The sequence below is a fragment of the Cheilinus undulatus genome, linkage group 19 (genome assembly GCF_018320785.1).
Source record: "Cheilinus undulatus linkage group 19, ASM1832078v1, whole genome shotgun sequence".
NCBI classification, from domain to species: domain Eukaryota; kingdom Metazoa; phylum Chordata; class Actinopteri; order Labriformes; family Labridae; genus Cheilinus; species Cheilinus undulatus.
The window spans coordinates 18,630,516-18,645,810 of NC_054883.1; the positions used below are offsets into that span (position 1 = coordinate 18,630,516).

The following is a 15,295-nucleotide window of genomic DNA, read 5'->3' on the forward strand; positions in this document are numbered from 1 at the left end:
CTCAGTGAACCAGGGTGAAGCCCGGAGGAAAAGCTACCTTTTTCTTTCCTCTCCTCTCCCCTTCATCCAGTTCTTCCTCAGATAATTTCATCTCATAGCTCTCTTCTATGGTGGCCCTTAAAGGTCATTTATAAAACATTCCATTTAACACAATAAACATTTCATGGACTGCAAAAATATCTTTTGAAACATAAAACATTTTGTGAAAACCCAAACATGTTTCTGCACTTAATCTCTTTTTTAAATTATTAAATGGTTTTGAAAATGTTTGCTGTTTGCATTTTTTTAAGATGATGCATAAAAGACTATTGTTTAAAGATTTTGGTTGAAATAATTCTGCAGGATGTGCCTCATTTCTTGAAGGTTGCACTGTGCATTTTCTAAGCTTCTGCTGCCCCCTGCTGGCTGCCTAAGATGCTGCACATTGAATCCTTTCACTGCATTTTGTTTCCCTGAGGCTACCGGAGGACTCCTGACCTTTACACCCTTATGTTGATAAATGTTTCATAATTTACATAATACACTCACTGATACACATTACAACAATCAAATAGAGCACCGATGCAAGTATAGTGTTTAAGATATGTGCTTAATTGATACAAATGATGCAAACAAGCAAACTCAGCTAAAAAAAGCAAATAAATCATTTGAACATGCAATAGCCACCTTGAGACTTTTCTTATTGTCATTTGATGTATTTCTTTTTAAATCCAATTAACTGGGATTGGTTTTCTTTAAGTTAATGTTTTGAATCATCTGCATCATGCTCAATGATGACATATTTGAATCATAGACACAAATCATCCTGCAGAAGGTGGGCCACTTTTCAACCGCCAAAGAAAAGAAAGGTCAGGTTCATACAGTTTTTTTCTGTCCACACAGAGGCGCCAAAGACTGCAGTATAGAACATTAGGACCTCAGTGTTTTCTCCCCCCTAGGTAATAATTGAGAGCCTCCTCTGGCCAAACTTAAACCTGTGGCTGTAACAAACTGCATTTATGTGGACAACTTTAATCTAATCCATTTACTCATTATTGATGCAAATTTATTAAAATTTAACTTTGCTTTGAAAGAAGCTAAACCTCACTACAACCTGGTCAAAAACACACATCAAAGTCTACTAGAGTGGTACTCAAGACCACACTATCGAGACAAATAATTGCCTCAGACCAGAGTGCACCAAGACCAAGACAAGACCAAGACTTCTGAAGGTCAAGACTGAGTCAAGACCGAGACAAGGCCATAAAAATCCTTTTTAAAAACACCATGATATGGTTGAACAGTTAAAGAGCATTCTGTGTTGAATTTTAGTTTTCTTTTTAATAAATCTAACAGATAAAAACAAGGTGTCTGTCCCTCTTTCAAAGCACAACATGCAAAAATCTCAAAAAATTGTTTAACTAAATTCTTATAAAAAATAAATCCTTGTATGTATTTTAAAGCCACTGACAAGTCCTGATTTATTTCAAATATCTGAAAATGAGATGTTTATCTAGATTTGTCAGGTGAATGAGGCCTAAAGTAAGAGTTCAGATCTCATCCTCATTTTTAACCAATCACCAAAGCTGAAGTCCTGCTCCAGCTTTCTCAGCTCTGCTGCATCATCACCCACACTTTGCATTACTATGGTGCCCTCTGTTGGCACTAAGATGCAATAACATCCCACAGTCACGTCAGAAGGGAAATAATGACATTTTAGGATCTTATTGAAAATCTCTACATAATTATGATGGGGGTTTTTTGTTTGTTTTTTTTGTTTTGTTTTTTTTCCAGTTTTAAACTAGTACATTCAAGGAGTCTTCTGAGAGGTATCAGTGACTATTGGAGTACTGGTGTGGTGTGCATGCCGCCAATTATATGAATAATATTTGTAAAATAAGCTGTTTTCTTTTCTTTCTTTTTTTTTTTGTCAGTTTTTTCCAAGATATTAGAGACAAAAAGAGGCCTTTTGGCCAGCTAGTATTGAGTTAAAAAGCTGCAGATGTAGGAACTTGTATTTAGATGTTACTGGCCTGAGCTAGAGTGGGACTCATTTTCTGCTCTAGAGTTTAGATCAGGCCAAAATAATGTCTTAGACAAACCTGGGGAACCTAGCTTGGAGAGAACAGTGCCCAAAGACAGCTTCAGCAATGGTGCTTTATAAGAATTATACAACCTGCTAATATACAGAAAATTCTAATTGCAAGTGGAATGCATGAAGAAAAGACCAAGAATATATAACATCAGAAGTCTCGGAATCAATCTGTAAAAAGGAACACCCAGTCAATTAAAACTTGACATGGACTGCTACAGTATAAATGGACAATGAGAACATACAGTTGAAACCAGACGTTTACATACAAAGACTACATTATTTCTCACTGTCTGACACTGAATCAGACTAAACATTTTCCTGTTATAGGTCAGTTAAGATTACCAAAATTATTTCTATTTGCTAAATGCCAGAATAATGAGAGAGATAATTTTGTAGAGTTTTTTTTATTCCTTTCTTCAAATTCAGACGTTTACATAAACTCAGATTACTTTGCTTTTAAATAATTTGGGAAAGCCCAGATGATGTCATGGTGTTGGAATCTTCTGATTGGTTAACTGACAACATTTGAGTTAATTGGCGGCACACCTGTGGATGTATTTTAAAGAGGACATATTATGCAAAAATCCCTTTTTCAGGCTTTTCTAGCAAAAATATGTGCCCCTTGCCTGTCCACAATCCCCTCAAGTACCAGAAAAAATCCATTCCCTCCCTCCCTCTCTTTCTCCAGCTTTCAGAAAATGTGTGCTGAAACAAGCCGTTCTCTAATTTTCCCCTCATGATGTCACATGGGGCGTTAGCACTGCCTCCAGATTTGGTTGGCCCTCCCTGCTTTGAAGAAAGTTCCGCCTTCCTCTCGGCTGGCAGCTGAAAGGGAGGATCAGGAGTGCCACATCCATTAAGCCACATACATTTCCTGAGAGGGGCGGAGCCAGACAGCTCATTAACATTTAAAGCCACAGACACAGAATCAGCTCGTTCTGATCAGGGCTGAAACAGAGGGGTTTTTAGATGTGCAAAAATCCATTACTGGGTTGTTTTTTCAGCAACAAACTTCACAGGCATGTTTTGGGGACCTCTGAGACCTATATAAACTTGTCTTAAAGGGGTAAAATATGTCCCCTTTAAGGCATACCCCAAACACATTGTTTCCTTGTGTGACATCATCAGAAAATCCAGAGTAATCTGTTGAGATATCAGGAAGAGAACTGTGGGCTTCCACAGGTCTGGTTCAAACTTGGGTACAATTTCCAGTTGTCTGAAGGTGCCACGTTCATCTGTTCCAAAAATTCTAAACACCATGGGAATGTCCAGTCATGATACTATTCAGGAAGGAGACGGGTTCTGTGTCCCAGAGATAAATGTGCTTTGGTGCTAAATGTGTGTATCAACTCTAGAACAACAGCAAAGACCTTGTGAAGATGCTGCTGAAGCTGGTAAAAGGAAGTCATTATCCACAAATGAATGGAGTCCTTTACCCACATGGGCTGAAAGGCAACTCAGCGAGGGAGAAGCCATCATTCCAAAAGCAACGAAAAAAAAGCCAGATAAGAGATTGGAAATGGACACAGAGTCTATGACCAGAATGTTTAGAGACAAGTCCTGCAGTCTAATGAAACTTAAATCTAGCTGTTTGACCATAATGACCATCCTTACATTTGTAGGAAACGGGGAAGCTTGCAAGCCTGAGAACACCATCCCAACTGTGAAGTATGGGGGTGGCAGCATCATGTTGTGGGGGCGTTTTGAACACTCTATCATGGTAATATAACTCAGGAGGGGACTTTTGTTGCATTTATACATATATGAAGGCAGTCAACAGCGTAACAAAACTGAAAGACAGAGGGGCCTGGTCTCGAAAATGGAAAATCTGTGTATGAACCCAAAATTAAAAACTGTTTCTATAAATCTAAAAATACACAATCAATGATTCTCAGATTGCAGACTCATGTGACTTTTCTATCCATATGACATGAGCTCCAAACAGCAGGTTAGTCCCGCCCTGATCACTGCAGGATCTTTTATTTTAGCTATCACAGTGCAACTCTCTGAAGTTGTTCTGCATAATCATGTTTTACCCAGCTCTGTGTCAGTTTTGACTGCATTACAGAGCTACCAAATATGAGAAATCTGTATATTTATCAACTGAAAATGTTTATATAAAAGATTTCAGAATAACTTATCCTGAAGAGAAAGTGTCTGACGTTTTGTTGAAGTCCCTACGCTGCTGAAGTTCCTAAACAATGTCCTGGAAATTATTGCTTGATTTCTCGCTTTAATTATATTTTAGGACTTCTTCATCAGAGTTTCCAGTCAGCTGAAACATCTCAGTGGCGCGCCCTCCCCCTCGGCTGCCTGCTGTTTAGCTCTCAGTATCTATCTGTCAGACCGTAACGGGAGGACGGAGCTCTCCATCCACCCACAGCCGCAGAGATGGCGGACCCTGCGGAGACCTGCATCAAGGTGGTGTGCCGGTTTAGGCCGCTGAACAGCTCAGAAGTGGCCCGGGGAGACAAGTACATCCCCAAGTTTCAAGGGGAAGACTGCGTGGCGATAGCGGTGAGTTTGATTCTCTTTTCACGGTTAAGGGGATAAACTCAAGTCAGTGCAATTTTTCTAACAAGTGAAAGTAAGAATATTATCTGTAAAATGTTTCAAATGTATTTCATTGGAACAGATCAGAGTAAATTTGATTATTAACTGTATCTCAGATAAAGGAGATTGAAAAAAAAAATCTGATTTAACTAAAAATTACCCTCAAAGAAAAAAAAGTTTAGAGATTATGAGTGTCACACACAGCTTGTATGATGATTTTTTTCTTATTTCACTGTGTTTTGGTGGTTTAGATCAGGTTTGTGTTTGATAAAGCCGTGCGTAATGACGGTCATCTGGCTGACCACTGCGCTTTTACGCACGGACTTCTCTGGAGTACAGGCATAAGTGTGGCGTCGGTCTCAGTCTCAGTTTAACGGAATCTGTTTGAATCGTATAAAATGTGTTAAATCAATGTGTTATGTAATTTACTGGGCCGAAAACTCCACGTTCGAAATAAATTTCCCCCTCCTCAGGTGTACTTTCACTGCATAAACATCCCCTGAACTTTAATAACCTCGACCCTGCGTGATAAGTTACGCTAACTGTAAAATACTGGAGTGTTTTAGGCCTAGATATTGTTCATATGCTAACATATTAGCATATGGTGCTGGCAAGACAAGTGTAGCCTAGCTGAAACCGAACATAAGGTAGTTTTAGCTTCACTTGGGAAAGTAAGGTCTGATGGCAGTAAAGTCATCTCAGGTGAGTAAAATTATTGTCCTGGAAGGTTCCTGAAAGGCTACTGCACAGCCTGGTGACTTAGAAAAGATGGATAAGGGACCCAGCCTGATAACAGATCTTAAAATGCAAAAGGTGACCATATAAGAAGAGAGTAATCAGTTATCTTATGGCACTGCTCATTAATAATAATAATAATATCTTGAATTTATATAGCACCTTTCAAGAAACCCAAGGACGCTTTACAGGAACACATAGACATGGACAAACTATGTGAGGGGTAGGATGAGTGTAAGGGGTGGTTTAGTGAAGACTGTAGGCTGTGGTGAACAGGTGGTGCTTGAGACGTTTTTTGAAAATGTCCAGAGATGGAGTGCTACGAATGTCTGCAGGAAGAGTGTTCCAGAGGGTGGGAGCTGCAGCACTGAAGGCTCTGTCTCCATAGGTTTGGAGTTTGGTTTTGGGCATGGAAAGTAGGCCGGTGTCTGAAGATCGAAGGTTGCAGGATGGTGTGTATGGATGGAGGAGATCAGAAAGGTACTGGGGAGCCAGAGCATAGAGAGATTTGTATGTGAGTAGGAGGACTTTGTAGTTGATACGGGACTTGATAGGGAGCCAGTGGAGGTGGATGAGGGTCGGAGTGATGTGTTGCCAGGGTCTAGTGCGGGTGAGAACTCTAGCTGCAGAGTTTTGGACGTACTGAAGCCTGTCCAGGGTTTTGCTGGGAACTCCAGACAGGACTCCATTACAGTAGTCCAGGTGGGAGGTTATGAAAGCATGAATGAGTGTTTCAGCCACAGAACCAGGGAGTGATGGTCGGAGTCTGGAGATGTTCTTGAGATGATAGAAGGCTTGGTGACAGACTTTATGTGGGACTGGAAGGAGAGGGTGGAGTCCAGGATGACGCCCAGGTTTCGGACCTCGGAGGACGGACAGATGGAGGTCCCGTCCACATCGAGCATGAGATCTCCAACCTTCTGCAGCAGCGCTTTGGGGGCTGCAACCATCATTGTGTGACTGCTGAGTACGCAACCTCAGTAAATCATGCAATCATGCCTGCATGGTCATCAGTAAAGTGTTGAAGTTTTACTTGTGTATCCAGGTTTCATGCTTTGGCAGACTATGATTTAGTTACACATGCAAACACATGGCATGGCAATTGCTCAGCTTAAGGAGCATTTAAACTACAGTCTGGTATACAGGAAGTGGATTAACTCAGAGAAGTCACTCATTGGTTTATGGAAAAATTTTCGAAGGCCCTGAAAAATTACCAATAATTTGGAGGAACTAAAGGCCAAATGTTAGTGGCTTAAGATTGGCATTTAATCATATCTCCACACTCACATCTTGCTCTGGTTGTCACTGTCATTCACAAGTCAAGACACAATGCATTTCATGCCCATTATTCTATAAAGAACATAATAGTTGTGCATATTTAACATCATACTGCACAAGAAGTCTCAAAATTTGAGATTGAGAGTATAAGCTCATAAAGAACTGTGGTGACACTAATCAGAAAGATTGGCTCATTTTTTTTCTCCATCAAAGCAATTTATAACCGTGCAAAGCTGATGCGTTGACCAGATTCCATGTCTGTCATTATGCAGATCCATCTTGCAAAACTGAAGATAAAATGTGTGTGCCAGGTCCAAGAATGAATGGACCAATCAGTATTATCTGAGGAGAAGGAGGTGGTAGCTACAGATGGGTTTTAGTTTTACTGCAAGTCTGTAAACAATGGAGACCAGTGAAGTGACTTACTTGAATAATTGGCGTGAGTTTGTTTCACAAACCGACTCCACTGATGGTGAAAAGTGTTGCTCAATTTGGTAATCAAACATGTCGGATATTGAGGATTCAAGGTCTGATGCAATTTTGAGTAGTAAAAATAACTGTGTTGGCACTTCGCCATTGAGGATTAGCCAAACAAATAATCGTTTGCAACAAGCCTCCACTCTAGATTAAACCCCATGGTCATCGGGGAGGCAAATCAGGCTGATGGAGATGCTGTGCAAAGTGAACACTTCTAGGAGGAGAAAGCACAGCTTTTACCTGATTACTGTGCGTCACATTAATCACATGGAACCAAGCAGGTGACGGAGTGTCAGAGTGAAAACATGCTGATGACTGGACTGCAGACAAAAATCATGATAGTTGAAGGCATAACAACAATATAGGTGCAACAGACTGACAATTTAATTTAATGTGATAAAAAAAAATGTTTTATTTAATTGAATATTTAAAATCAGATTAATCCAAATGCGGGTGTGTTACATTTTAAGTATTATAAACTATGGTGTAATAGATTTTTTGAAGATAAATGATAAACACTTAAGTAAATGTTTTTGTTCATTTGTGGCAGTCGTTTCACGGCGCTAGCTGGTTAGCCTGCTAGTAATCCTGGTGTGAATACAATGTATTAAACACAGAAGGTGCATGTTTGAGCATGAAACACAGGCTGTAAGTGGAGATGATGGCAACTAAAAAACATAATTTATATCCATATATCCATAGATATATACTGTATATATAGAAAATGTATATCCAAATGTTTTCTTAAAAATGATTATTTCCATAAGGAATTATTTTGTTGTGTGCTGTTTACCTGAAAGCGGATGCGATGACGCTGATCAATGGGTGATTATGACATAATGACATAGACCAAACATCTGATTGGACAACAGCCTGAAGGTGGGTGATGTCCAACGCTTGTTGAGCACTGCCCACTATTTCACATTGCATTTAGGGCTACTAGAACCAAACAGCAAACTCCAGAGATTAAATAACAACATAGAAGTGCAGAAAACTGCAGTTCCTCAGGTGTCCACTAAACACTAGCTCCAGAAGCTGCAGACTTCCCTTCAGCACCTATGATCAAAAGCCCATTTTGACAAATTCAATTTCAATAGCTCATGGTTTAATTGTTGCACATTTTGATTTTTATATGTAATTAATCCATTTTTATTATATCAAAAAATACAGAAATGGGTATAAACAAGGACACAGGTGAGCTGACTGACAGGTGAAGTAGGTACATAGTAGCTGTTCCCCAGGATGCAAAAGCCTGCAGCTCTACCTTTTAGGCTGTTTGGTTGACAAAAGTACATTTCAGAGAGCATCTCCAACATGCTCACTGCCATTTTTGGGCTTCAGAAACACACAGGTGACCATTTATTATTTTTCAGTCTCCTCTTGCAACAACAGTAATGACCCTTACTTGCTATCGGAATGAAGGCAGGTCACTGTACTGGCTTCACTTTTCAAACCCAGACGCTGAATCTTCTCTCTATTAACAGTCTGGTCAACTAGAGATGGTTAGATAATCCATGCTGTAATCACTCTGCAGCTATTTGAGTCTTTTTCACATGACAGTGTACTGAAAAGAGAGAAAGCTCTAAAGTTCTTGAGAACCAACAACAAAAGACAAGACCGTGAGAGAGCTAGAGTAACTAATTAGCAAATCTAATCTATCAGTGAGCAGTTTCAGATTTCTACAGTGAAAATATTACAAAAATCACATCATGAATTCTTGTGTACAGCTCACCTTATGCACAGATTATCATCATTGATATGTTGATTTTTCTTTATAACTGTCTGCCGTCTGTATTTATTAGTCTAATCCCTTCCTAATCAGAGATTGATATATTTTTGATGTAATATTTAAAGTGTTACCTCGGCCTTTTCCCCCTTTGAATAAAAGGCCTGTTTTCAGCTCAGTTGAAATGATCAATTTTCATGGCAAACTACATCCCCTGATGTTCATGACCACTCCAAATGAAAGCCATGAACAGCTGCTTTGTTTGGAGGTTCAGACTCCAAGTCCCAGGCTGAGCGATGATCAGACGCTTCATGAAGAGCTGAGTTAATGTTCATCGGCACTGCTCTGTTCACTGCAGCTCCTATCAGAGACAGTGTTAGAGCAGGGCAGCAAAGAGGGACTTCACGATTAATCATTTATTTTACTGTAATGTGAAAGGGAATCTCATAAGGCCATGTGTTGTTCTTTTCCAGCCTTCCTGCTGGGGGAGTCTGCTCAGTTTTCAATGAAATAACTAAATTTCCAAAGCAATTGCATGCAGTGAATATACTTTTACAACCTTAAAAAAGGGAAAAAATGTTAAAGAGGCTCATTATTTTACCTCCAAAAGTTAGAAAATGAAATACTGATCCTTTTAAACGCGACACGCCACAACCTCAGGGAGTCAAGTTATTTTCTCTGCATGACTCTGCAGCATCAACCACAATCATCAGTACTGTTTTAACACAAGCCTCACCATATTCTCTTCATTACCATAGCTTTCTTCACTTAATCAGATATGAACTCGGACAGACAAGCTTTGGAGATAGGGAAAATTTCAGCCTATAGCTGTTCTCAATAGTGTGGAAAAATGTAAATTATACTTTTCATTGAGCAAACAAGAAGCTGGACTGCACAGGGTCAGACAAATTACTGCTTCATTTTTAGAAACCTGAAGACTTTAGCTGTTGAGCTAATGGAAGTATAAAATTAAGCCAATAAATATTGGTTTTAGAAATAAATCATGGTCAATATAATTTGTCTTTTTTTGACAAAAAAACAATCTTCAAAAATACTTGTTAATGCTGAACAGATTTTGATTTTGATTAAATAAAATATTTAAAGTAAAATAAGTGACTGCATAAGTATTCACCTCCTTAAAGTCAGTGTTTAGTAGATGCACCTTTGGCTCCAATCACAGCTATGACTCTGTGTGGAGGGATCTCAGTCAGGCTTGCACATCTGGACACTGCAATTTTACCCATTTTTTTCTTTGCAAAACTGCTGCTCTGGCATGAACAGCCCTTTTCCAGACCAGCCACAAATTATTTATTAGACTGAGGCTTGCAACATTGATCTTGTTGTCTTAAAACTTTTTCTCTGTAGCTTTTGCTGTATGCTTTGGTTAATTCAGCTGAAGTTCTCGTGCAGACTGAATAAGATTGTCCTCTAGGATTTTCCTGTATTTAGCCACATTAATTTTCCTTTCTACCTTTAGAAGCCTTCCACGGTCGGCTGCTGAGAAGTATCCCCACAGCATGATGCTGCCACCACAGTCCATCACAGTGGGGATGGTGTGTTTGTGGTGATGTCAGTGTTTGGTGTTTAGATTGTCTCATATGATTACTTTAACCACACCTCTATTATGTGACAAAATCCTCACCTTGCACAGTGATAGTTTTGTGTTATAAACCCAATTCCAAAAAATGTCGGGGGAATGTGTAAAATGTAAATAAAAATGTAATTGCAAATCCCATAACCCAATATATTATTCACTGTGATGACTATGATTTTTCTCTGACATCAGCTGCAAGGTCAATTGCCTAAGCTTGGCCCTGTACTCCACTCCTGACCCCCCAAAGGGTTTCCAGGTTGAGTTGAATACAGATGTACTGCTAGGCTTTTTCCACCTCTGCTTGTCATTTCTTATTTTTCCAGATGGTTGTGTGAAACTAATCACTAATGAAAAAGTTTGAAGTGGCTTTTCATCATTAAGCTGTCTTTTAGCTATACACCAATCTATGAGTTGACCAAATGAAATCCCTAAGACTATTTGTCTAATATGACCCCTGGAATTGGCCAGAAAACACCCCAGTTTTAGGTCATGTATACAACATGGCAAATTTCCTGTTAGCATGGGAAATGGTCACACTGGGTTTTTTGTAGATCTCCCTAAGGTGCATATGCACCCAAAAATTCCTAAATCCAGGTAAAACTGATTTTTGGCAGTGTTCCATTAAAGCACAAAAGACTGTGCCTTTGAGCAAATTCACCATGTCTATTTCTTAAACCTTTCTCATTGTATCATCTTTACAGTGTTTTAAGTGTGTGCCAGTTTTCATGGTGGAATTTGGAGAGAACAAAACAATGTCTACAATTAGCATAATTAGCAGAACATTAGATGTTGTAGAATTATATTATTTGAGCATAGACTCTGGTCTGTACTCCCATCATATCTAAACTCTGCACTGAAAATCATCGCTTATATGTTCAGGTCCATATGGAATACCAGACTAAGCTTGTGTTTTGTTTTGTTTTTTACCAGTTTACAGGGACATAATGTAGATTTGTGTTGATTTATTGCTGTGTTACAGTGCTGTATTCCATGTTCACATTTGATAATAATGCTAATCAATTCTGCCTGTCCTCACAGGGTAAACCGTACTACTTTGACCGTGTGTTCCAGTCCAATACAACTCAGGAGCAGTTCTACAATGCTGTGGCTCAGAAGATCGTCAAAGGTGAGAAATACTGTGGGATATTGATACAGTGTCTACAGAAGAGGATTAGGGCCACTGAAAAACATTGAGATGCAATTTTTTTTTAATTGTGAGAAAAAAGTCAGAATTCTGACTTTCATCTCAGAACTCTGGCTCTGAATTGAGAATTCTGACTTTAATCTGAGCATGCTAACTTTAATCTGAGAATGCTAACTTTAATCTGAGAATGCTAACTTTAATCTGAGAATGCTGACTTTAATCTGAGAACTCTGACAATCTGAAAATTCTGACTTCAATCTCAGAATTCTGACTTTAAATTGAGAATTCTGACTTTGATCTCAAAATTCTGACTTTTTCTAAGAATTCTGGCTTTAATCTCATAAGAAAAATGAAATCTTGTCTCAATTTTTTTTTTTGTGGCCCTCATCCACTTCTGTAAGTGTCAATGATGGACACTTTAAGCTTGCTATTATATCCCAGGGCCCTGATGTTTATATTTTATATGTACAGATGTTCTGGAAGGCTACAACGGGACAATATTTGCATATGGGCAGACGTCCTCTGGAAAAACCCACACAATGGAGGTAATTTAAAGAGCTTTTCATCTACTTTTGACTTGTTCTTCTTGTTTTAAACCCCCATTACATGATTGTCTCTTTAAAGGGAAAACTCCATGACCCAGACATGATGGGAATCACTCCCAGAATTGTTCAAGACATCTTCAACCACATTTATTCCATGGATGAGAACCTGGAGTTCCATATCAAAGTTTGTTTCGATCTTAATTTAGTGCTTAACTGAATTAAAATATCAACTCATATTCATCATGATGTTGTTTCAATCTTATCAGTTTATTTTTCTTTACAGGTGTCATATTTTGAAGTTTATTTGGACAAAATCAAAGATTTATTGGATGGTAAGATTATATTTCACAGTGCTGTGAAAACTGTTTACCCACTTCCTGATTTCTTACTTTTTTTGCATATTTGTCACACTTACATGTTTCAGATCATCTGACTAATTTAAGAATTTGACCAAGATAACCTGAGTAAATACAAATTGCAGTTTTCAAATGATGACATCATTAATTATGGGAAAAAGGGATCCAGATCTACCTGGCCTTAGGTGAAAAAGTGATTTCCCCCTTTGTTAAATTATAAATTAACTGTTTTTTAACTTTTTTTTTTTCCAAATGGAGTTTAGTTTCACTAGCTACACCCACCAGCGAAGTAGACTACAAGATTTCAAAAAAGCAACACGTGCCACGATCCAGATAAGAAACAAAGTCAATGACATCTATCAGTCTGAAAGGGTTATTTCTAAGACTTTGGAACTCCAGCAAACCTCAGTGAGAGGCATTATCCACAATTGGGGAAAACTTGGAAAAAGGGTGTTCCTTCCCATGAGTGGCCAAATTTACTCCAAGAGCGCATCCATTACTCATCTCAGAGATCCCAAAGAACCCAGAACAAAATCTAAAGACCTGATTCTAAAGACCAAGCCTGCTTGACTTTCATGGGGAGTATTTGCAAACTCCAAGTGGGCTATAATGTGTTTTGCTCAGTAGAGACTTCCATCCAGCCACTGTGCCATAAAGCCCAGTGTTGTTGCAAAGACTCTGAATATTTATATCAATGTGATATTTCAGTTTTTTTATTTTTGATGAATTTGCAAAAATTTTTCTAAAATTCTGAGTGTAGATTAATGAGGAAAAACATGACTGGCTGCGGCATATAAAAAAAAAGTGAAGGAGTCTGAATATTTTCTGAAAGTACTGTAGATGGACTGACATACCTCATATGCACAGTGAAAAAATGTGTATTTTGACACCCAACAGTCCGGCACTAACAATTTAATCTTGTTTGTGGGAGACTCACAAGTAATAACCGTCTCCAGGAGGTCTCAGTATACTGCAAAGCTAAATAGACTGACCTACAAAGCAATTTCCTGCAAAGGATTAATAAAGTTTCTATCCATTTATCTATCTACTGTGAAACTGACCACTGTATTTAAACACCAGATATGATCGTCAATTGCAGCAAAATGTGTGATCAGAACATCCCTAGCTAGGTTGCTGGTTTAAGTCTTAAAAGATGACTGTATCATCTGCATACATGTAAATTTGGGTTTTGATTTATTCATGTATTCTTCCTCTTCTTCTGCAGTAACAAAGACCAACCTTTCTGTACACGAGGATAAAAACAGGGTGCCATATGTCAAGGTGAGACTTTACTCTGAAATGTGATCATGATTATGTCTGCTGAAGATGCACAAATAGTCAAGTTTGTCACAGACATTTGTAATGCTTTGGCCAAAAATAGCATGGGAGACTGTGATGAAAACATCTGCAGTATGACATGAAGGTGTGCTACAAAGGGTGTGTGTTAATGGAAAACAGTTGTGTTGTTTTCACTTTTTTCTCCATCCTGGGAAGAATGAGGTGCTGTATTAAAAGCATAAAGGAAATGTAGTAACAAGCTCACTCTTTCTTTATACCTTTCTCTGTGAAAGCTCCTATCTGATGCAGCATGTCATGGTCTCCTCTACTAAGAATTGCCTCTCTGTGAGTCGCTGCTGCTGCAGGGTGGTATAAAGCTGTTTCCATGTGATTGTGCGTGTCCTCAGGGGTGTACCGAGCGTTTCGTGTGCAGTCCCACCGAGGTCATGGACACCATAGATGAAGGCAAAAACAACAGAAGCGTGGCTGTCACAAGTGAGTTCACGAGTGCCTTTGGTGCTTCTGCTTCTCATGGGTTCAACCTCACAGAGTCTCCTGACTGTAGTGATCAGCCAACCCACTGTCTGTGTGCTTCAGCTAGAGTCAAGCAGAAAGAAGGAGGAGGGAAAATGGGCAGAATATACATGCCAACAAGCATTTCTAATTTTAGACAACTTAGGTGTTTGTATACTTTGGGGTTCAAAAATAGCAGCAGTGACTGAGGATGTTTTTAAGCAGCTAATTCTTAGAAACTCTACCAAAATCTGATAACTATTATAGATGAAGTTGGACTAGTAGATTCACTCATTTGCCATATTTATTAATTAATTCTCTAAACTGCTATAAAAACATCTTTGCTCCTGTTATCATAAGCCTGAATCAGAGTGCTTCATGTTTTTGTTCACTCTTACATAAGTAAATTAATACAAGCAGGAAAATGAAAACTAAAAGGAGTATTTTGTCAAGTTTGATAATCATCAATATCTGTGCACTATAGGAGGTTGGCTTGAGGCTCAAATCCCCTAAACTATCCACTGAGGTGTTGTCTTCTTAGAGACAGATTATTAGGCTGCATAGGTCCAGATATTATGCCTTTAAGTGTCTAGTCCTCAAAATGTATACACACTGAATTCTACATTTCACTGCAGCTGGAGAGCACCTTTTATGCTACACTCACATGCTCCGAAATGGTTGAAAGTTGGCATGCAAGTCATCAAACGTTCAAGTTTTTGTCCAAATTTCTATAGTGCCTGTAAACTTATTCACCTCCTGCAATGTTTTACCCTTAAATTGATTTTATAAATCAATCATGGTCAGTATAATAAAAAAAAAACTTGTTAATGCCAAAGTGAAACATATCTCTTGAAAGTAATGATAATTAAACAAAAATATGTAGGGAAATTAAGTGATTGCATAAATATTCCCCCCTTCAAGTCAGTATGTAGTAGATGCACCTTTGGCTGCAATCACAGCACTGCACCTGGACACTGCAATTTTATTGCATCCTTCCTTGCAAAACTGTTCAAACTCTGTCA

General features: G+C 38.7%; 1 protein-coding gene across 1 annotated transcript in view; it reads left to right on the forward strand.

The window, feature by feature from the left end:
• The first annotated feature begins 4,465 nt into the window (after positions 1 to 4,465).
• LOC121527679 (kinesin-1 heavy chain-like) overlaps positions 4,466 to 15,295 on the forward strand; it is a 31,236-nt gene continuing 20,406 nt past the window's right edge. The window contains exons 1-7 of the mRNA XM_041814703.1: positions 4,466 to 4,591; positions 11,476 to 11,563; positions 12,053 to 12,126; positions 12,206 to 12,310; positions 12,410 to 12,458; positions 13,708 to 13,763; positions 14,168 to 14,255. Coding sequence (XP_041670637.1) covers positions 4,466 to 4,591; positions 11,476 to 11,563; positions 12,053 to 12,126; positions 12,206 to 12,310; positions 12,410 to 12,458; positions 13,708 to 13,763; positions 14,168 to 14,255 — 586 coding nt within the window. The remainder of the gene's footprint in view (positions 4,592 to 11,475; positions 11,564 to 12,052; positions 12,127 to 12,205; positions 12,311 to 12,409; positions 12,459 to 13,707; positions 13,764 to 14,167; positions 14,256 to 15,295) is intronic.